The sequence below is a fragment of the Sphaerodactylus townsendi genome, linkage group LG01 (assembly GCF_021028975.2).
Source record: "Sphaerodactylus townsendi isolate TG3544 linkage group LG01, MPM_Stown_v2.3, whole genome shotgun sequence".
NCBI classification, from domain to species: domain Eukaryota; kingdom Metazoa; phylum Chordata; class Lepidosauria; order Squamata; family Sphaerodactylidae; genus Sphaerodactylus; species Sphaerodactylus townsendi.
Window position 1 is genome coordinate 94,880,349 of NC_059425.1, and position 22,846 is coordinate 94,903,194.

Sequence of the window (22,846 nt, forward strand, 5' to 3'; positions counted from 1 at the left end):
CATGGCCGGTGCGGAAAGGGCCCTTTGTGTATGAAGAATAGCTCTCTTAGGATCATTGGATGGTCAAAATTTCCTATATCTACCCTGCCCAAACAGCAGTGCTTTGCCCAGAGTTTTCTGGACTGCCTTTGGTTCAGTTACGCTGTTTGTCAGACATCTTGGAGTCTGCATCCCTGGACCTTCTCCTCTAGACCAAGTAAATATCATCCTTCCCGCAACAAACCTCCACTATTCCAAATCTATCCCCCTCTTTCTAAATGTTAGGCTTCTTCAAAATTCTTTCTTCTGTGTGTATTTTGCCACTTGTGTGTGTAAGTTCATTATTTTACTTTTCCAATAAAATTGTTAACAACTTCTAAAATTCTGGCCTCCTGCAGTTTCCTAAGGAGAAAGACTGCCATAAACTCTGGTGGAAGGGCTCACAGCCTATGCCTCTCACATTCAGAAGTCTGTCCCTAGCTAATTCCTCATCTAAATGGGGACAGATGATCCCTCTAATTCAAGTAACAGCAGGACCTGTATCCAATCAGGAAGCCAAAATAAGTCCATTCTGTTGGAATCCACAGGGAAATATCCAGTGTAGTTACAAAGTGGAAGTCATCTGACTGTTGGTGAGAAGTCCAAAGGTGCTTCACCGAAAGAAGTGATGATGGATGTCATACATTTCAGGATGTGGCCTCACCGTTGAGTTGCTGAAATCCCATTTTCCAGACTTAGAAAACCTTCATATAAGCAGTGGAGAGTATAGAAACAGGAAACTTGCCTACCATGTTAGGAGTTGAGTTTCCTGACAGATATATGCTGCTTCTCTATGATTTCTGTACTATTTCTTTCCTCTCCCCACGTCCACTATGCTTATGAAACACATGGAATGGAGAATTTCATTACCTCACAGCAATTGTGTGGTGACGCTCATTGTGATATCATTCGATATCCATTTCAGTGCACCTGCTGTCTAGGATTTGGGTTGGAAACTCCCTTGAATGCTGTCTACTTGTGGAAAGAGGGCTTCACATGAAGCCGTTGTATCCACGGGCAGGCCATTTTTTGACAGTACTTGGAATGAATTGCCAAGTCTCACGGGCAGTGGTTCTTCAGGATCAAAGAATATCTTGATGTAAGAGAGATCCGAAGCACTGCTGAGTAATGGTTACCGTGCCAGACTAGCAACTGTTTCAAAGGACGATTGGTGACCTTTTTCTAAACTGTGGAGGGCTGCAATGAGAATTAAAATGGAATAATGCCCAGTACTACACTGTCGTCTTTGGATAATTTCATAACACATAATAACAGATAATTTCATAACACACACACATATATATATTATACAGCCTTTGGGTACCATGCTTGACTGATGGATCATCAACAAAAGAGTAATCACACTTCTGCAGATTCCCAAGTTCCAGGATTTGTGCTTGAAACCTGTCTGGAAGCCTTTAACATTGTTGGAGGTGGCTGATTAGCACTTGTGTGAGTGTAAAGTGCTGTCAAGTCACTGCAGACTTATGGTGACCCCAGCAAGGGGCTTTGGAGGCAAGTTAGAAGTAGAAGTGATTTGCCATTGCCTTTGTCTGCAGAATCTTCCTTGGTGGTCTCCCTTCTGAGATCTGGCCAGATCAGACTATACAGTGCCACCTTCCCTCCCGCAAAGCATTTAGGGAAGCAGAAAATTAATGGGAAAATTAGATTGTGTATATTTATTGATTTATAAAGTTTGTTTTTTAAAAAATAACTTTGCGGGTAGACATGTGGCCCCGTCTCGCTCAGGTTACGTAACCCCAGTAATTGATATAAAACACCAGACAACATTTTGTGTGGATAAGAAAATTGGCCATAGCCGAAGCATTTATTGACTAAAAGCATTAGGAAAGCTAATGGCACAGCATGGAGAGATGATCCAAACCTCTGGGCTGCCCCCCAGAGTCATCCGATTCCTCCAGCCCGCCTGCTGGAGGAATATGCCGCAGCGGAAAGATGAGAGTGAGGTATTCCAGACTGGCGAAGTGCCCATGACATTCAAAAGTGTAGTCCCCATCTTCTATTAGCTCCCATTGGAAACAATTGGGGATGGGGCACCCCCTTTGGGAGTCCATAACTTTGGAATCCCTGAACCAAACCTTACCAAACCTGGATGATAGCATCAGGAGAGTCTCCCGAAACATCCCTGAAATTTTGGTGCTGCTAGCCTAAAAACTGTGCCCCCTGCAGGCCAACAACGGAAAACCCACTAAAATACCAAAAAACCCACAAATGAACCGTGCATTTTTGGTGCCCACCACAAGGGGGTGCCCTGGGCAACTGCCCACTTTGCCCAGTGGGCTTTATGCCCCTGCACTTAGGCCACTGCCAGTTGCTCCCCCTGTGTTTTTTTGCAGGTGGGGGGACGTGCTCCTCGTGCTCCATGGACCAGCCCCGATGGTGGCCTCCCCAATCCTTGATGCCTAACCCCAGCAACCACACACATACCAAGTAGCCCCAAATCACAAGGTCCAGGAAGGCTTGACGAGGCTGCCAAGCCCAGGTCTCTCCCCCCACCGTACCAACAATGCGCCGATGAGAAGCTCCAACGATGCTCTCCTGTCCTGCACACATGCCATCTGGAAGCAAAGTGGGCCCGGACCATGAGGCAGGGCCTTAAATAGGTCCTGCCTGGCCCACTCTGATGACATGCCCTCCCGCATGTTGCAAGAGCACATCCGCCAATCGGGGGACTGGGACTTGAAGCCTCCCGACCCTCACACATGCGCAAGCCAGGTCCAAAGCTGCCCCATTTGCCCACAACCGGGCAGATGGCCTTCACTGGTGCCTCACTCCCCCCCCCCCAATAGTGGCCGCGTCTCAGATGCAGCCGCACTTTTTATTAATTTCACAGTATATTTAACAGATATAAAAAAAGATACTTTGCTTGTTCTGTTTCTGCTTCAGTTTTCAGCAGAATCTTATATATTCTTCCAATCAAATGTTTTTTTCTGTGCTGTAATCTCTTTCTCAAAATCTGATGATTCCCGTTGTGTTCCTCAGTGCGGTATTAGTTATCTTTTGAGTCTGGATGTTATCTGATAATACATCATTGTATTTTTCTACACTCCTCATCATTTAATTTCCCCTTGCTTATTGATAATTTCCTTAAAAAGTATAATGTCATTCTTTTTCAAAAATTCTGTATCATAATAAACTTCTACAGGAGATTTTAATTGTGAGGTCAGGAGCTAAGTCTTAAATATTTTTTTTCCAGATTTCAAATAATCCTTTTTTAAAATTATACTAGCGGGTCCCGGCCACGTGTTGCTGTGGCAATTGTCCTTCTCATCACAGTCCGCAACCCACACAGATGTCCATGCAGGTTCAGTGTTCCCCAGCATAGCCTTTTGGGAGCAGCAGTGGCGTAGTGGCTAAGAGCAGGTGCACTCTGATCTGGAGGAACCAGGTTTGATTCCCAGCTCTTCAGCTTGAGTTGTGGAGGCTTATCTGGGGAATTCAGATTAGCCCACAGGTGTAGCTACCATGGGGACATCCGGGGACAAGCGCCCCGGGCGCCACCTTGTGGTGGGCACAAAAAATGCAGGTTCGTTTGTGGCTTTCTGTATTTTTTACTGTATTTTTTCAATTTTGGCCTGCAGGGGGCGCTGCTTTTAGGCTAGTGGCACCAAAATTTCAGGCTATCGTCAGGTGACTCTCCTGATGAAACCAGCCAAGTTTGGTGAAGGTTGGTTCAGGGTGTCCAAAGTTATAGACCCAAAGGGGGTGACCCATCCTCCATTGTTTCCAATGGGAGCTAATAGTAGATGGAGCTATCATTTTGAGGGTCCATAACTTTGGACCCTCTGAATCAAACTTCACTAAACCTAGGTGGTATCATAAGGATAGTCTCCTGCTGATACCACCCAGGTTTGGTGAAGGTTGGTTCAGGGGGTCCAAAGTTATGGACCCCCAAAGGGGGTGCTCCATTTCCCATTGTTTCCAATGGGAGGTAAATGGTAGATGGGGCTACCCTTTTGAATGGTAGCAAAACTCAGATTTTGTCCCGGGCTCCATTTTCCCTAGCTACGCCATCATTAGCCTGTCCACTCCCACACACACCAGCTGTGTGACCTTGGGCTAGTCACAGCTTTTCGGAGCTCTCTCAGCCCCACCCACCTCACAGGGTGTTTGTTGTGAGGGGGGAAGGGCAAGGAGATTGTAAGCCCCTTTGAGTCTCCTACAGGAGAGAAAGGGGGGATATAAATCCAAACTTCTTCTTCTTCTTCTACTACTGCTGCTGCTGCTGCTACTACTACTACTACTACTACTACTACTACTACTACTACTTTTGGCGTGGTCAAATGGAATCCCTCTTTCCCTTTTCAATTCACATTATTACCGTGTTTCCCTGAATATAAGACAGTGTCTTATATTAATTTTTGCTCCCAAAGATGCGCTATGTCTTATTTTCAGGGGATGTCTTATTTTTCTGTGTTCTGTTCGTCGGGCATGCTTCCAAACAAAAACTTTGCTATGTCTTACTTTCGGGGGATGCCTTATATTTCGCACTTCAGCAAAACCTCTACTATGTCTTATTTTTCGGGGATGTCTTATATTCAGGGAAACAGGGTATATGGTGCTGTCTTGGTTTTTAGTATAAGGTAACCCTTTCCATTCCACAACGGAACTGTCCAGAGTGCGAATCCCGCTGTCCATGAGGCTGGTTGACATGTACAATCCTGGCTTGGGTAAGGCAGAACTGGGGCAAGGAGGCTATCCCAGTCAGGCAGCAGAGGCAGGGTAGTGAGGCGCTCAGATTGAGGCCAGCTCCCTGGGTTTTTAAAGGGCCATGTGCAAAAAAAGCGGAGCCAGTAGTGTTGGTTCACCCCCACCCCGCGGATTTTCTTAGAAGAAAAAGGCAAACTCCAGCTTGCTTTTAGTAAAAGAGAGCTGTGGCTAATATGGGTGAGGAAGTGGGCAAGTGGTGGTTGGATGTGAGGGAGGGCAGAGTGAGGTGTGTGAGGATGAAGTGGATGTGTATGAGAGTATGTGTGTTGTGTGGTAGTATTGGGTGAGGCACAGTGAAAGTTACCTGCATGTGTGTTTAGGGGGGAACCCCTCCTGATGTCTTACAGGGCAAAGTGTGTATGTGTTTCACTTCCACTCATATTACCTAACAGTGTTACCTATTTACTGTTTTCACTGCTCATCTCTGCCCATCTACACGAACATTCTAAGCCCTCATCCCACGCCCTCAGGCCACAGACAGGCTGCACGAACATTCTAAGGGGGACAGTTAAACAGAGCCAGCTTCATGGCCTGGTGCACCAGGAAAAAGACATTTTACCTGGCTCAGGTATGGACTTTTGGCAATTTGAAGGTCTGATTACCTGCCCGCAACAGGGAGGGATGTCATGTGAAAATTTGGGGGCGATCTGTCCAGCTGTTTAGGGCAAGACCAACAAACAAATGGTTAGCTTTTTATATATATAGATGAGGGTCTTTTTTATTGGCACTTTCTTTTGGTCGGGTTTTTCCTGCCATAGCTATCTATGTATGCCTGATGTTAGGTCTGCAGTTTCTAATTTTACAAGAGGCAACTTTGGGTCATTTTGTTGGCATTTCAGTGCTTTCTTCTTTTCTCTGTGTTCTACCTGCTGTTCCCAAATACAAAGCACACATGTTGAGGTTTGCCTGCATAGTGTTTCCAGCGTTTCCCAAGAGAATGCCAAAAACATTAGATGGGCACAGCCAATAATAAACAAAATAAGCATCTGTCCAGATATGTTGTTGGCCTGGATTTGGGAAAATATCTCATTCCATTTCCTCTTATGCTTGGATGCTTTATGCGTGTTCGTTTGGCAGCCAAAGACACTCTGCAAATCATTGATAACAGAATATAAATCCAACAGTGAACACTGGTGAAGTAAAGGCAGATGAAGCGGAAGCATGGAGGAAATTGTTTTCCCTAGATGTCTTTTTCAGCTTTCAATGGACCTACAATTTAAAGGGGATCATTTCCTTCATTATTGAATTTGCCTAAAAGAAAATGTGTTAAAACTGTGCTGGTGGCAAACTGGTAAGTAGTACCAGATCTATTCCTTCAATTTATTTATTTCTCCTCTAGGAATGCTGTCTCCTGCCCTCCCCCCATCCCTTCTTTTTCTTTTCCCTTATCTGTTTCTGTATCCTCTTCTTTGCATGTGTACCATTCTTACTCATTCTCTTTGTGTGTCCTTAAATACAAGTTCTTTTTGTGAAGTCTGTGAGAACAGTGCACATAGTTCTTCCAAGCAGGAGTAGGAAAGGGAATTATACAATCAGGATACTTGCATTAAAACTTTCAGATTCTTCCACTTTGGCATCTGTGGCTGGGGTATAAACTTGAATGATGGTCATGTTGAATGATGGTCATGTTGCTTTTGATGAAGTCTGACTGGTATTATTCAGTCAGACTTCACATTGCATCTCCTGATTACTTGTGCTACATCTTGCCTCTTTATTAGAGCAACTCTTCTGTGTTTGTCATTTCCAGGGTAAGTTTCTGTCTGAAAATACCTTAATCCAGACCACTTTAGTTCACTCATTTCAAGGACTGCAATATTTAAACATCCCATTTCTCATTTCCAGTTTCAAATTTACCTTGATTCATACTTTCCACATCCAGTGTTCCAGTATGATGAACAGTTGTGGACTTTCCTTTTGCATCAATTGAATCCAGCCATGAAAGCCTCCGACAATACAAATACTCTTTCCTCTTAATAATGGTTTCCAATACATCTTTATTCCCCAGACTAGTTTAACCAGATCCTTTTCTGCCAAATGCATATAAACAGTTACAAACTGCATATATTTACATATATGTCACCCACACTACTGCAAGAAACACTAGTGTAACCTAACAGCAGCTGTTGAAGTGACCTTCAGATGATGAATGCTCATGCTGGATAAAATGTTGTTAGTCTTTCAAGTGTCAGTGGATGTCGGGGCTGTAGTGATTAAAATGTCAGACTAGACTGCCTTCTGCCATGGAGGCTATCTGGGTGACCTTGAGGCAGTCTTGCTCAGCTAATCAACCTCACAGGGTTATTGTGAAGGTAAAATGGAAGAAAGGACAACAACGTAAGCCACTCTGGGTCACTACTAGGGAGAAAGGTGAGGTGTACATGAAGTAAAAATAAATTATATAGCAGCTGTATCTGCCATCTAACATGTACAACTGCCCATAATGCTCACATTACAGGCACATTCCTATTCCTTTCTTGGTTTCCCACTGAGTGTGTTAGGCTGAAATGTTTTCTTATTTGGCTGAATTACTCCTCCAGGGAAAAGGAGGGAAACTATATTGACATATTCTTCCTTTTTAGGGACCAATGAGGGTCCCTGTGCAGTGCTGCTTGTACTCCCTGCCATATCATCTTTTCTTTTTCTTCCGTATTATTCCATTTGTTTCCGTCTTCAGAAGATATTGCCAACAGATTAGATCTAGTTCTGCAAGTGGAGGATTGCTTGGGGTATTATCCCAAAGGATGCAATGGACACAGTGAGAGCCAGAAGTGGGAGGAGAATTTTATCACTGTGAAGCATTTTTTTTACAAGGGAAGAGATTTTTTTTTAAGTATTCATAGGTTGCAGAATTTGTGTGCTTTTTTACAATAAGCCAGTAAAACGTTGTTAGTAAAACCCTGAATATTTAAAAAACACAGTCTGAAGTCAACCATAGAAAGGATAATGTGGTTCCTTTGGTCACTACTACCATTCCTTGAATAACTAATAATTCTAGAGGTAATACATGATGAGCAGCACCATATAGAGATACATACATTTATCAGATGTCTGGACTTGCTCTGGATGCAGTGGTGGGATTCAAATAATTTAACAACCGGTTCCAGTGGTGGAGTTCAAATAATTTAACAACAATAACAACAACAATAATTTACAAGCACCATTTTAACAACCGGTTCTGCAGAAGTGGTGCGAACCTGCTGAATCCTGCCACTGCCTGGATGTTTTGTTATGCTACTCTCAAGGGGACTTGAAGATGGATAAAACAGTGCAAATAGGGGGCATATCAGTATTGGCAGCTTTCAAATGACTAGAGTGGGCTATGCTTATTTCTTTAAATATTCAGACACCTCTCTGTATGCTGGCTATTCAGAGTTAATAAACACTAGCAGGGACTGAAAGAAAAACAAAAACAGTTCAAAACAAAAAAATTCCACAGTTTGTTGTCCACAATGGAAAGGAGAATGAGTTTTCTGCAAATAATTCAGGATGATGTTTAGGTATCAACTACGAACCATTCTTGAAAAACCTTCACATCTAAATGGGGCACAAAGCACATTGTTCAAAACTCACAATTGCTGAATTGAACAAGAATTTTCCCTGTGGTAGTATAAACTTTTGAAATCAGAACTCCTACGTACCCAAAGTTCTGACTTTCAAATATATTTGGAATGTCCCTCAGCCATTCAAATATACAAGGGACAATGCACACATCTGGGAGTAATGGTTTCTAGGCAGGGGATGGAAATAGAGTGTGGTATATGTGAGACTAGTTCTGTCCAAGACCTTTAGGTCAGTGGACTGTTAAAGAAAAATCAGCTAATGCAAACATGTATGATGTTCATCACCTCAAAGACTACAGCAACACGAAATGTTTATTTGCTTTTGTGAATGGACCATGATATCTTAAAGAGCACATATATAGCAATGAAAGTAAAACAGTGTGTGATAACAGTACATTCAAAATGCTAAGGAGCACCACACTATATGTACTATTATTACTGTGAATTAGCTGCAATAAGTACTGACTTTCTTTTGCATTAAGGATTATGTAGTTTTTCAAAAGTTACATTTTGTGAGATTGAGCAAGAATTCAGCAGCTGTTTTGATTATAATCAGAGATGAGACCTAGCTACAACATTTCATCTTCAACTTTGCACTCTTCTAGTGAAGCGCTTTTGAGTCAGGATACAATACTGGATTCCTGTCACGCCTGATTCATATATTTTACACGATATGCAGTAAGTTCTTTGTATATAGTGTAACTGTTATGTGCTCTGTTCTGCTATGGTTTTGTAATGAATGAATATAGATCACATTTTACAGCATGTATTGTATATGTTCTAATATTTAAATATATATCACTTCTATTGTGCATGTATTATTGTGGGGCGAGAATTTCTTTCTAGCCCAGCTCAGTTACGGTTTAAAAGATGGGTGAAAAAAGAATACCCAAGACTCAGGTTTTAAGAGAAAATTTTTTTTACTGTGTATATCCAATATCTATCACAGGGTGCGCTCTCTCTCGTTCTCTGTCTCTGTCTCTGTCTCTGTCTCTCTCTCTCTCTCTGAAAGAGTCACACCCAACCAGACAAAAGACCGTCTCTTCTTATACCGTCAAAAATGCACACGTCATGATTTCCTTACATACATACCCTTCACCTTAAAAATCAAATTTGCTAGTTTGACCTTTTTAACACAAAGCTGGAATTTTCCTCTGCTCTTTGGCTTGTTTGTCCCTTCAATAGATAAGGCAATAAAACTAATTAAGAACATAAGAACTAGCCTGCTGGATCAGACCAGAGTCCATCAAGTCCAGCACTCTGCTACTCGCAGTGGCCCACCAGGTGCCTTTGGGAGCTCACGTGCAGGTTGTGAAAGCAATGGCCTTCTGATTTCAATCAAGACAACCTGTTTCCAACATTCCTGAAGGGGACTATGTCCAAAGAGAAACTTCTCCAGGATAACATGATTTCACATACATCTTATTTACTGAAAAGATTAAAATGATTGTAACAATTATTTATGATATGTGGTTTCCCTAGAATACATTCTAAGCATACCTTTCATATATTTCACTATCATTTCAGAGTTCATTAAAATATAGAAAAACACATTTTAATTATCTCATCAGATTTATCTCTCTTCTAACTTTTGACATCTTCATTTCTGTGTTAATTAACTTAGTCCCTCTTATCTAGCTGAGGATGCCTTTAGGTCTATAAGACACGCTCTATCTCACGTCTTTAGTCCTGTACCGGGATGTTATAAATTCCTTAGTGATATGATAAGATCTTCCCTGCTTTGTAACCTGCTGACCAGTTACTTTTACTACTGAGAGAGAGACTCCTTGATTTTCAGTTTATATAGATCCCTTATTCTTTTATATCAAATATAATATTCATGCCTGTTTTCCTGTTCCAATGTTATCATATGAAGCTGTTTGTAATAGCATGTACAGTGTGGTGCTCATTAGACACCACAGGCAGAACTTTTATATGCAATCGTTTGTAAGGCTGTCTTAACATGCAGCAGAACATGGAGGAAGGGTTCTGGGGTGAGAGAATGGAGTGCATCACTTTTGAAGGCAGGTGGAAGATGATCACATTTGTTATTGTTCCCAGAGATGTTTAGAACATTCCTTGCAATATAAAACTATCATCAATGGTACAAGGGTTCTAACCACACTTCTGCCACTGTTCTTTACTTTTTGGAAGCTTTTAGAGGGCTTCCTAAAATCAGGGAACACACAAAAATAGTATCTTCAGTCTCAAGTGCTATAGTTAATTCTATCAGCTCAGAACCTTTGACCTCATTTTGTGGGTATATGTTGACCAAACTTCAGTGGAGTAGAGTCACTCAAGCAGCTCTAAATCATCCTTTATTGAGGATGTAAGTGCATGTGAAGCACCCCTTAACTACCCTGAGTGTGTGTGTGTGTGTGTGTGTGTGTGTGTGTGTGTGTGTGTGTGTGTGTGTGTGTGTGTGTGTGTGTGTGTGTGTGTGTGTGTGTGTGTGTGTGTGTGTGTGTGTGTGTGTGTGTGTGTGTGTGTGTGTGTGTGTGTGTGTGTGTGTGTGTGTGTGTGTGTGTGTGTGTGTGTGTGTGTATTCCAGTCTATTACAGAAATAGGAAAGCTTTGTATTCTGGTGTGTAATGTATGTTGCCACTGTTTGGAAGTAAGGAAGGGCTTAATGAGCTGTGGCTTCCTAAATATAATGATCAGACCATCACTGGTACTGGGGGAACTTGGGTATGCTCACAGGAGCTCTTTCCCTGGATTCTGTTCCTTTTACAAATTCCCAATGGCACTCCAAATTTAGAGACCAGGCTTCTACTAGCAGTATCTTCCAGACAAATTGAGATAATCCCTATGGAATCATGGCATGCATACTGCGGTCTTAAATTTCTTACATTGAAAAGCTCACAAAGTACAGAAATTATTCAACTGGAAACTGAACAAACTGTCCTTTTTTGGCCTGAACAGTCAGGATATATTTGTCAACCATTGGAACTTGAGGAGTTTTGTCCACACCCTAAAAGACCATGAGGGGAAAAAGATCAAAACTATTTGCATGATAGAGCTCTTCACATGTTCTTCATTTCTACAGCACATATTGTCTCAATAAATTAGATGATGTTTGCTATAATACTCAAATGTTTAGTAAACATAAGATACATGAAAATATATTTCATTGGTATATTTTATGGGATGAACTGGTCACTGCACCACACCTGCCTATGTCTCACACTGTCTCCCCATAGTGAGCAGGAACATTATACAAGAGTGTACAGTGTTGACATTCCTAAGCATAATTGGACATAATAGTATGGCAATACGGAAAATATTAACTGTTTTATATATAGAAAGAGGGAACACTAGGACCTTTTCCTCACATGGTATGTCAAGTCCTTTAAAACTTCAGACTTTCTCAGTTCTCCACACATGCCTTGGCTGCTTTTGCTACAGGCTTTGGTTTATTGTAGTGTTACTTCCACCACACACCCCTTTTTTTGCTTTTGGCTGCACTTTTCTGTTGAAGTTTTTTCTCAGCAGAGTTCATGCTGCTGCATTGTTAGTGGGGAATTTCTCAATTTGCAGCTTTTTTGTGCCTCCAATTTCCAAGCAACACCTTACATCACAATTTTCACCAGCAAATCCCTCCACCTCTTTCCTGTCCTCTTCCTTGGATGGTATGTTTTTGAAGGACACACATTGTCCACTATTATAAATCTCCTTTCTTTAACTTCCAGGTTTTAAAATCACTCTTCAATATGTTGTCCAATTTTGCAGGGGAGAAGGTTCTTGGGTTTCTCCGAGAAACTGCAAAAAGCAGTTTGCTTGTTGGAGGGGGGAGTGAGACTGTAAATAATGTACTATAAGGAATGACAGGATTGTCCAGGATTGAAGGTCCATTGAAAATAATGGGATCCATGAGTGCCAACTGACTTGCACTGGCTCGACTGAAATATATAACACGAAAAACGTTTCAACAAAAATGTTGATTTTCACTAAAGGTCTCTAGGGCCAGAGACCTTGCTCCGTGTTAGGGGAATAGTATCTGTGGTGATTGAGATTCATTCTTAATGCAATGTAACTGCTTAAAAAGACAAATCAATGCTGCTAAAAGATATATGTAACCAGCCAGCTATATGTAACCACTGCCATCTGGGGCATTATTTCCTTGATCTTTACTTTATGGCTTCATATGCTTTCTATATAACTAGGCTTCCCTTGACACTCTGGTCCTATAAGAAAAAGGGTTACATCCATTATCTTGTGGGGCAGGAAGTCAGGTGGCTCTATCTTACTATCTGCTGCTGACCTTGGGGTGTCTCAGCTCCAGGAACTGTTTTTCACAACTTCTTGGGAAAGCAAGAGGGACAACTTGCAATGCGGATAAAGGGGATGGCAAAGGCCAGGTTTGTCAAAACTGGCTTTGCCAACCTTTGGTGCTTCAATGCTTCATCAATAAATGCTACTGATTAATAGAGTCTGTTTATTGACATAAGGTTCTGAGGCCTAACATTCTGGGACTGAAGTGACGATTGCTAAGCACAGAGTCAGTGCTCTGGGACTGGAATGACAGGTTACGGAGTAGAATGACAGTCTTTGGGAATGGCAGTAATGCTCTGGGACTGAAATGACAGCACGCACACACACACACACAAAGTGGAATGATGACCTCTGAGAGCAGTAGAAGTGTTCTGGAACTGGAATGACATCCCCAAGAACTCTCATGTGACTCATAAGGGCCATCATTCCACTCAGGACACTGTCGATTCTGTCCTAGACAATTTCTGCTATCCCCATGGCTGTCATTCCACTTGGGGGGCTGTCATTGCAACCCCAGAGAACTGATTCTATTCCTAAGAGCCATAATTCACCCCTTGGGTTTTTTATTTCTGTTCTTTAATATTTCTGCTAATCCAAGTGGCTGTTGTTTTACTCTGCAACCTGAATAGGTGGTTTGCCATTGCCGCCCTCTGTATCACAACCCCGGTATCCTTGGCGATCTCCCATCCAAATACTGGCTAGGGTCAGGGCTGAAGTATGTGACTGGTGCGACATCACTCAGCAAGCTTCCATGGCATGAATGGAGGTTTGAACCTGGTTTTCCTAGGTCCTAGTTCTACACTTTAACCACTACACTTTACTGGCTCTTATAAGTTCCTGAAAAGGCACTGTTTCCCTTCAGTCGTACCTGTGGTTTATCAATTCCCTCCTTTCAATGGTGCTCTTAGACCAACGTTGCTTCTAGAGATTTTGCTCCAATTTGGTATCTAAATCCACAAAATAATATCCCCTAATAGTCCACTTTCTGAATTTTTCCTGCTTTCATGCAGTTGTTTCCAAATATTACTTAATGTGATTTTTTAAAGATCATGGTGAAAACATCTTTGCACACTATATGCATGAGAGGAGTACATTTTTTGCCAGTCCCACCCACACCAGCTCCATTTGACTTGCCTTAGTTCTCATGGCAGCTATCTCCCATCTCTCATAATGGAAAAGGCTAAAAACATTTTTTAAATTAAAACTGAGGATTCAGATGAGCTAATAGATCATAGGAATGGGTTCCTATGACATCATTGCATTATAGTAATCAAGCAACTTTCAAATTGCTTTAAAAAAGCCCCATGATGGTGGGGGAAAAGGTGGCTGCTGTTTCAGGTAGGGGAGAGCAGCAGGGAGAGCACCTGAGAGCACCTGTTTCAGGTGGGGGAGAGCAGCAGGGAGAGCACCTGAGAGCAGCAGTGACGTAGGAAGTTAAAAGCTTGTGTATCTAATCTGGAGGAACCGGGTTTGATTCCCAGCTCTGTCACCTGAGCTGTGGAGGCTTATCTGGGGAATTCAGATTAGCCTGTACACTCCCACACATGCCAGCTGGGTGACCTTGGGCTAGTCACAGCTTCTCGGAGCTCTCTCAGCCCCACCTACCTCACAGGGTGTTTGTTGTGAGGGGGGAGGGCAAGGTGATTGTAAGCCCCTTTGAGTCTCCTGCAGGAGAGAAAGGGGGGATATAAATCCAAACTCCTCCTCCTCCTCCTCCTCCTCTTCTTTTTCTTTTTCTTCTTCTTCTTCTTCGTCACCAGGGTGGAGGCATTTTTCCTGCATTCCTCTTGGAAGGAAGAAGGGACACACTAGATCAGTGATGGCAAACCTTTTCAAGACCGAGTGCCCAAATTGCAACCTGAAACCCACTTATTTATTGTAAAGTGCCAACATGGTAATTTAACCTGAATACTGAGGTTTTAGTTTAGAAAAAACAGTTGGCTCCAAGTCGTGTGTTACTCAGAAGTAAGCTTGGTGAAACAGGGACATAGGTATAAATTTTTTATGGGTGGGGGGGTTCGGGGGAGAGGCCACACCCACACCCACTCTGGGGGCATGGCCCCTCCTTCCCAAGCCCCACCCCCACATCAGTGCTTAAAAAATCAGCTCTCCGAGGCCAGGGACAGCAGACTCCCCTGCCCCGCCACCCCCTCTGGCTGGGCTCCCAGCCAGCAGCTGGCAGTCCCTTCTGCCCTCCCTCCGGGCAGAGGCGTAGCTAGGGAAAATGGAGCCCAGTGCAAAATCTGAGTTTTGCACGCACCCCCAATGGGCAGCCGCTGTGATGCTGGAATCTACCCCCAAACAGCATCATTTTCAATGGTGTTTAAACTAGGGAGCCCAGATTCTCCTTTTAAATCCACCTTAAATCCCCCACCTGAAACAGCATCACTTTCAATGTTTAAACTGGGGACCTCACATTCTCCCTTTAAATCCATGCCAAAGGGGGTGGATTTAAAAGGAGAATCTGGGGAAATTTGGGGGGGGGTGCCTGCTATCAAACGTCCAATTGTTAAGCTAGCAGCACCAAACTTTCAGGGTATCTTTAGAAGACTCTCCTGATGATACCACCCAGGTTTGGTGAAATTTGGTTCAGGGGGTCCAAAGTTATGAACCCTCAAAGGTGTAGCCCCCATCTCCTATTAGCTCCCATTGGAAATTATGTGGGATGGGGCACACCCTTTGGGAGTCCATAACTTCGGACCACCTGAAATTGGGGGGGGGGGTGTGCCTGCTATCAGAGGTCCAATTGTTAAGCTAGCAGCACCAAACTTTCAGGGTATCTTTAGAAGACTCTCCTGATGATATCACCCAGGGTTAGTGAAGTTTGGTTCAGGGGGTCCAAAGTTATGAACCCTCAAAGGTGTAGCCCCCATCTCCTATTAGCTCCCATTGGAAACTATGTGGGATGGGGCACACCCTTTGGGAGTCCATAACTTCGGACCACCTGAACCAAACCTCACCAAACCAAGATGGTTTCATCAGGACAGTCTCCCAACAAATGCCTGAATTTGTGGTGCTGCTAGCCTAAAAACTGTGACCCCTGAAAAAACACTTTAAAATACCAAAAAAATCACAAACGGCGGGCAGCGCTTCTGACACGTAATAGTGGGGGATTAAACCTGGCAACCCCCCCTTACTTACGTCATTGTGGTGAAGCAACCATGCAATGCTTCAAACAGGTGAATCACGACCCTAGAAGGGTTTACTCAGAAGCAAGCCCCATTGCCAGCAACTGAGCTTACTCCCAGGTAAAGGATCGTGCTTTAGTTCTTCTCGTGAAAATCAGTGGGGAATGGAACTTGTATGCTAAATCACCTGCAAACTATAACTCACTTGGCAGCTGGTTAAGGAATATAATTTCCAAATATGAAAAAAAGTTTTGTCCATCATAATCTTATTCAGTTTATTCCACAGAAGATTATTGGAGATCGAATCAAAAGCTCCTTTAAATCAAGTAAGGCAGAGAATTGTTTCTTCCCACTGACATTGCTGTATTTCCATTCCAAATATGCAAGAATAATAAAATGGTCAAGTGGAAATCTCTCAGGACAAAGATCAATCCACTTTGGGCCCAAAATGATTTGACCATTTAACCAGGAAGAGAGCTTATCAAGTAGGCATCTCACATGCAGTTTACATGCAATAGACAGGAGACTTACTGGATGATAGTTCTCAGGTTTCTTGAAGTAAAATTTTATCAAAACAACTAGAAAGCTCAGGAAATCTCAATTCCTAGCTTTTTTTCTTCCATGAAGCTATATTCTAGGACAGAATTTTTAAAGCTAGAGACCTATTGCTTTTTGTTAGTAAATCAGCCTTTATTAGCTTATCCATGGATCCATCATGATGAAAGAAATACTATTGTTTGTGTTATATTTAGGAGAGCAAGCTGAGGATAACACTTGAGGAGTCATGCTTTTTAAAAATCATTTTAGCTTTCTTCTGACAAAGATTTGTTGATTATATTTATGTAAATCACAAACATGAGAGATTTGATGTTGATATATTTTATGATTGTTGAGGCAGGATTTTTAAATTTATTTTTTGCTGTCAAATCACATTTGATGTATGGGGACCTCTTGTGGAGTTTTCAAGGCAAGATATGTTCAGAAGTGGTTTGTCATTGCCTGCCTTTGCAGAATTAATCTCATAACTGGTTTAGAGAATGCTCTACACACAAATCCATTGTGAATTTATGTATTTCATGTGTACAATATCACATTGTTACTAGCTTCAATCTTATGCTTTTTCCAGATTTATTATTCTTTTTACACAGCAGGGAGAATTGTTATAGACACAAGTATCCTGACGACAGAAAGAAGTTCCAGAATGTCCAGTAACACTGGGAATACATCAAGGACAATTGTGGCACAAATACAGAATGGGACTGACAGAGATGAGTACATCCCCACAATCTTGACATATGTTTCCATTCCAGTTGTGATTTTGGGGCTAATTGGCAATGGGGCTGTTTTCCAGATACTCTGCTGCAGGGTAAAAAGGACAAATTATACTGTATATGTACTGAACTTGGCCATTGCTGATTTTATTGTACTCTTCTGTAACATTTCATTTTCTGCTTTCAGTTTAATAATTTGGAAAACCTTTGATTTTGAAAGGTTCCTCTTTGTTGTACTTGATATCCTGTGGTTTTTTGGATACAACTACAGTTTTTTTCTGTTGACAGCCATTAGTGTTGAGAGGTGTCTTGGTGTTTTCTACCCCTTCTGGTATCATTCTAATCGTCCAGAGCATCTCTCAGCCATACTCTGTACTGTTCTATGGGTTATCTCCTGTTTGGTGACTGTAGTAGAATATTTCACCTGTTGGTCAGAATTTGAAAGGTACCAAAACCAATGTTATACAAAGTATATTGCTGCTAGTATATTCCTTGTTACCATTTTCCTGATCTTTACTCCAGTCATGGTCCTTTGTAGTTTGATCATGTTTGTTAAAGTACAGAGACGTTCACAGCCATCATCAGCACGCTTGTACCTCACCATTGCTGTCACCATTGTAATATTCCTAATCTTTGCTTTGCCTGGAAGGTTTGCCTACCTGGTAGGGTACTGGCATCCAGAAGTGAAATTGATATGGAATGTTGTTCAGGTTTCTTTTTTCCTCAACATAGTTAACAGCACTCTCAATCCTTTTGTTTACTTTTTTGTTGGAAGGCAGAAAAAACCAAGATTCCATGAGCCCCTCTCTGTAGTGTTTCAGAGATCCTGGAATGATCACATGAACACCACGGAGGAAGCCTGAAAATATCTGGGAAGTCCTCGTGTTTCACTGAGGGAAGGCTTATAGATAAATGTCTGATGGAAAGATACTTTAAATTGTTCAGCTATGAGCTTCAGAATTCCATTTTTGGGACAAGTTGCTAGTGTTCTTTCAAAATTTTGTCCACTGGGTTCCATTTATCATGTTTTAATTTTTTTTGTTTCGTTAATCTTTTTTTTGTTTAAAAAGAGGATGGGGGTACCAAACACTTACATAACTACAAACTCTAGAAGTCTGCACCAAACTCTATTACTACCATCCTCACACACACAATACTCTAGAAACTAGCAAGTCTTGATCTTTTGGAAATCATCTTAAATAAACATCAAAACAACAACTGTTGGTACTGAAAAATCACCACTAAATTCCCCCCGAGGGGGATGGGGGCTTTCCAGTGTTTTGCACTGAGTGTCGCATGTATGACTATCTGCCACTAGGGCAGAAGTCGTGGGTGTGCCCTCGCTGCAATGAGTTCCTGGCACTCAAGGAACATGTGCGTTCTCTTGAAGCCAAGGTGGCAGACCTGGAGAAGCTGAGAGAGGCAGAGAGGGCAACACACGAGGCTTTCGGGGACCTAGCAGCCAGGTCCCACTCCCAAGGTGACATCTCTTCAGATGTCATGGAGAATGAGAGTCTGGGTGACGGAGGGTGCCAGTCTGAGGTGGTGGAAGATGCTCCCTTAGATGGGACCCCTTCCTTAGCTGGTGGTCAGATATCCTCTCGCACTGAGGATACCCCTCGGGGAGGTGGGGGGCTCCTTGTAGTGGGTGATTCGATCATTAGGAATATAGAGAGTTGGGTTTCAGTGACAGGCGCGATGACACCCAAGATGGTGACTTCTGCCTGCCTGGTGCGAAGGTTAGCGGATGTCACTTCGCCTAGATAGGCTGTTAGACAAAGTGCTGGGGTGGGAGTCAGCAGTTGTGGTCCACCTTGGTACCAATGACATTGTTAAATGTAGCCGGCAGGTTCTGGAAGCCAAATTTAGGCTGCTAGGAAAAACGTTCAACTCCAGGACCCCCCAAGGTGGCATTCAGTCCGAAATGCGTACCCGTTCCACGCCGCAGGGAGAGCTAGGCAAGCGGAGATACAGTGGTCTCAAATGCGTGGGATGAGAAGGTGGTGTAAGGCAGAGGGTTTCAGCTTTGTCAGGAACTGGGGGAACCTTTGGGATAAGGCAGGCTCTGTGCAAATAAAAGGGACGGGCTTCATCTTTAACCAAAGAGGGAACCAGGCTTGCTGGCCAACGCTAAAAAAAGGTGGGGCAGAACAAAGCTTTTAAACTGGATCCTGTGGGGAAAGCTTCGACATGGTGAGCTGAGGTGACTTCGGGTTCGGAATACAGAGTCCATGGGGATGCAGACACAGAGAGAGGTTTTTTTCTAAATCAACCACATACAAGCCGTAGTGGAGCATAGCAATGTGATAAGTGATAAAGTGTTCACAAAAGCGCTAGGAGGGCAAAAACACATAAAATCCCAGGTAATAAGGACAGAGACAGAGTATACAAGTGTCTCTATGCTAATAGTAGAAGCTATTCGACCTAAAAATGCGGGAGAGCTAGAGTACCAGAGTTTTGAAGGAGGACATTGATATAGTGGGCATCACAGAGACATGGTGGAATGAGGAGAACCAGTGGGATGCTGTTATCCCAGGTTACCAGGTCTTCCTTACAGGAAGGATAGTTAGACAGGGCGTATTGGGGTGGGTGGCTCCCTACATCAAAGAGAGCATAGTGTCACATAAAATAGACAATGCAGGGGGGGAGCTGATCTCCTTCACAGAAGCACTGTGGATATCAAATTGGCCACCAGGGGTGAAGCAAAGTTTAACATTAGGAATATATTATCGTCCCCCCTGACCAAAGTGCACAAGAGGACTTCTGAGATGGAAACAGAAATTAGAGAGGCCAACAAAAGCAAAATGTCGTGGGTAATGGGCGCATTTTAACTATCCCTCAACATAAACTGGAAAAATGCATGTTCAGTAATCAGTAGTAAGGAGAGAACATTCCCTGGATATGCTAAATGACTGTGGCTTAGGAGCAGATGGTTGTAGAACCAACCAGGGGAGATGCGGATCCTAGATCTAATTCTATGTGGGGACCCAGGACCTGGTGCGGGAAGTCAGTGTTGTTGAGCCAATAGGGAACAGCTGCACCACCAATGCTAAGTCATCAGATTCAGTATCTCTGCATGCTAACAAGTGACAGGCACTACTAATGTAGTTAAGCATTTGCCTTCAGAAAGGGAAATTTCTCAAAGATGAGGGGGATAGTGCGCAGGAAGCTGAAAGGGAAAATCAAGAGCGTCAACACTGGCCAAGGTGCGTGGAGGTTATTAAAACGCACAGTCTGAAAAGATCAGCTGGAATAAAGTTCCTCAGGTTAGAAAGGCAGCCCAGTCCAAAAGAAAGCCACCATGGTTAACAAGGGAGGTTGAGGTAATTATTAGGAAAAAAAAAGGATGTCTTTTAGGAAAATGGAAGTCCAACTTTAACTGATGTAGAATACCAGAGAGTCAACAAATGGTGGCAAAAGAGAAGCAAGTTAGCTGTAAGGGAGGCAAAAAAGGATTATGAGGAACGCAGATGGCTGCGTAAACATCAAGACTAGCAACAAACAGTTCTTCAAGTACATCAAAAGCTTAGGGAAGCCAGCTAGGGAAGCCGGTAGGTCCGTTAGGATTCTCATGAAGGGAACAAAAGGTGCGCTAAAAGGTGACAGGGAGATTGCAGGAGAAGCTGAATGAATTCTCCTTTTTGCATCTGTCTTCACCCAAGAGGAGGTGAGGAACATTCCCGTGCACCTGGAACCAAAGCTTCTTAGGGAGGTGAATCCGAGAACTAGCTAAGTTAGTGGTAGACAAGGAAGAAAGTTCTGGCAGCCATTGATAAACTAAATGCTACCAAATCCCCTGGCTCCAGATTGCATCTCATCCAAGAGTTCTTAAAGAGCCCAAGCACATGAAATTGCTGATGTTCTCACATTAATCATGCAACTTATCCCTGAAATCAGGCTCCATCCCTGAAGACTGGAAGATGGCCAATGTCACACCAATCTTTAAGAAAGGGTCTAGGGGGGGACCCGAAATTACAGGCCAGTCAGTTTGACATCTGTTCCTGGTAAATTAGTAGTAATCTATCATTAAAGATAAAAATTATTAAACATGTAGAAAAGCAAGACCTGCTGAGGAAGAGTCAGCATGGCTTTTGTAGAGGCAAGTCCCTGTCTTCACAAACTTACTAGAGTTCTTTGAGGGTGTAAACAGACATGATGGATAAGGGGGAACCAGTGGACATTTACCCACTTGGATTTCCAAAAGAGCTTTTTTGACAAAGTTCCTCACCAGAGACTGTTGAGAAAACTCAGCAATGAAGGAATAAGAGGGGAAGTCCCTCCCATGGATTAAAACTGGTTGAGGAACAGGAAACAAAGGGTGGGTATAAATGGGAAGTTCTCACAATGGAGAGATGTAGGGAGTGGTGTCCCCAAGGCGATCCCCGCTTTGGGACCAGTGCTCTTTAACTTATTCATAAAATGACCTGGAAGTAGGGGTGGGTAGTGTGGTGGCCAAGTTTGCAGATGATACCACTATGTAGGGTGGTAAGAACCACAAAGGATCATAAGAGCTCCAAGCGACCTTGATAAATTAGGTGAGTGGGCTAAGAAAATGGCAAATGCAGTTCAATGTAGCGAAATGTAAAAGTGATGCACCGAGGGGCAAAAAAATCCAAACTTCACATAACATCGCTTGCACAGGGGTCAGTGCTATCAGCTCACAGACCAGGAAAGGGATTTGGGCTGCCTTAGTTGATAGTTCCATGGGAATGTCAACTCAATGCAATACGGCAGCTGTGAAAGCAAAAGGCAAACTCTATGCTGGGGATAATTAGAAAGGAATTGGAGAATAAAACTGCAAAGATTGTCATGCCCTTATATAAAGACATGCAAGCGACCAAGCACTTGAGTACTGTGTTCAGTTCTGGTCAGCCACATCTCAAAAAAAAGGATATCAAGAGATAGAAAAAAGTGCAGAGAAGGGCAACGCAGGGATGATTGAGCTGGATTGGGAGCACCTTCCTTATGAGGAGAGGCTGCAGCGCTTTGGGACCTCTTTAGTTTGGAGAGGGAGACGCCTGAGGGGGGATATGATTGAAGTCTACAAAATTATGCATGGGGTAGAAAATGTTGACAGAGAGAAATTTTTCTCTCTTTCTCACAATACTACCACCCGCGGGCATTCATTGAAAATGCTGCGGGAAGAATTAGGACTAATAAAAGGAAACACTTCTTCAATGCCAACGTGTGATTGGTGTTTGGAATATGCTGCCACAGGAGGTGGTGATGGCCACTAACCTGGATAGCTTTAAAAAGGGCTTGGACAGATTTATGGAGGAGAAGTCAATCTATGGCTACCAATCTTGATCCTCCTTGATCTCAGATTGCTAATGCCTTAGCAGACCAGGTGCTCAGGAGCAGCAGCAGCAGAAGGCCATTGCTTTCACATCCTGCATGTGAGCTCCCAAAGGCACCTGGTGGGCCACTGCGAGTAGCAGAATGCTGGACTAGATGGACTCTGGTCTGATCCAGCAGGCTAGTTCTTATGTTCTTATGTTCTTGGGCAGAGTAAAATAATATTTGCCAAATAAGAAAAAAAGGATTAAATACTGGCAGCTAGCCAGCTGGGCAATACTACAGAAACAAGGTGAAGATGCTAGTTGTGTGTGAAAGTAACTTTAAAGCAAGAAACCCTGAACAGCTCATTATTGTTGACCACTTTGACCTCCCACTCACTCCCCCATCCAGATGTGGTTTTGCAGAACAGAACATTCCCTGGAAAACTTTCCAATGGGCATCTGTTACTATAACATGGTGTAGAGGGGCGAAATGGAAGGTTTCAGCTGTGAGTGAGAAACAAAAGAAATCTCACATTCAGTTATCAGCAAGCAGGCCGTCTGAAAGTGGGGTTTCTTTGTTCTTAACA

At 43.0% G+C, this 22,846-nt stretch overlaps 1 protein-coding gene across 3 annotated transcripts in view; it reads left to right on the plus strand.

Annotated features, from left to right (window-relative positions):
- Nucleotides 1-18,243, plus strand: part of LOC125428126 (proto-oncogene Mas-like) — a 35,202-nt gene extending 16,959 nt beyond the window's left edge. For 2 of the 3 annotated variants that reach the window (XM_048487782.1, XM_048487791.1), the window contains one exon: nucleotides 16,858-18,243. In XM_048487782.1, the coding sequence (XP_048343739.1) occupies nucleotides 16,911-17,843 (933 nt within the window). In that variant the 5' untranslated portion in view covers nucleotides 16,858-16,910 and the 3' untranslated portion in view covers nucleotides 17,844-18,243. Of the gene's footprint in view, nucleotides 1-6,920; nucleotides 8,988-16,835 lie in introns of those variants that run through there. The other variant, XM_048487802.1, reaches the window with a different exon arrangement.
- Nucleotides 18,244-22,846: the final 4,603 nt, after the last annotated feature.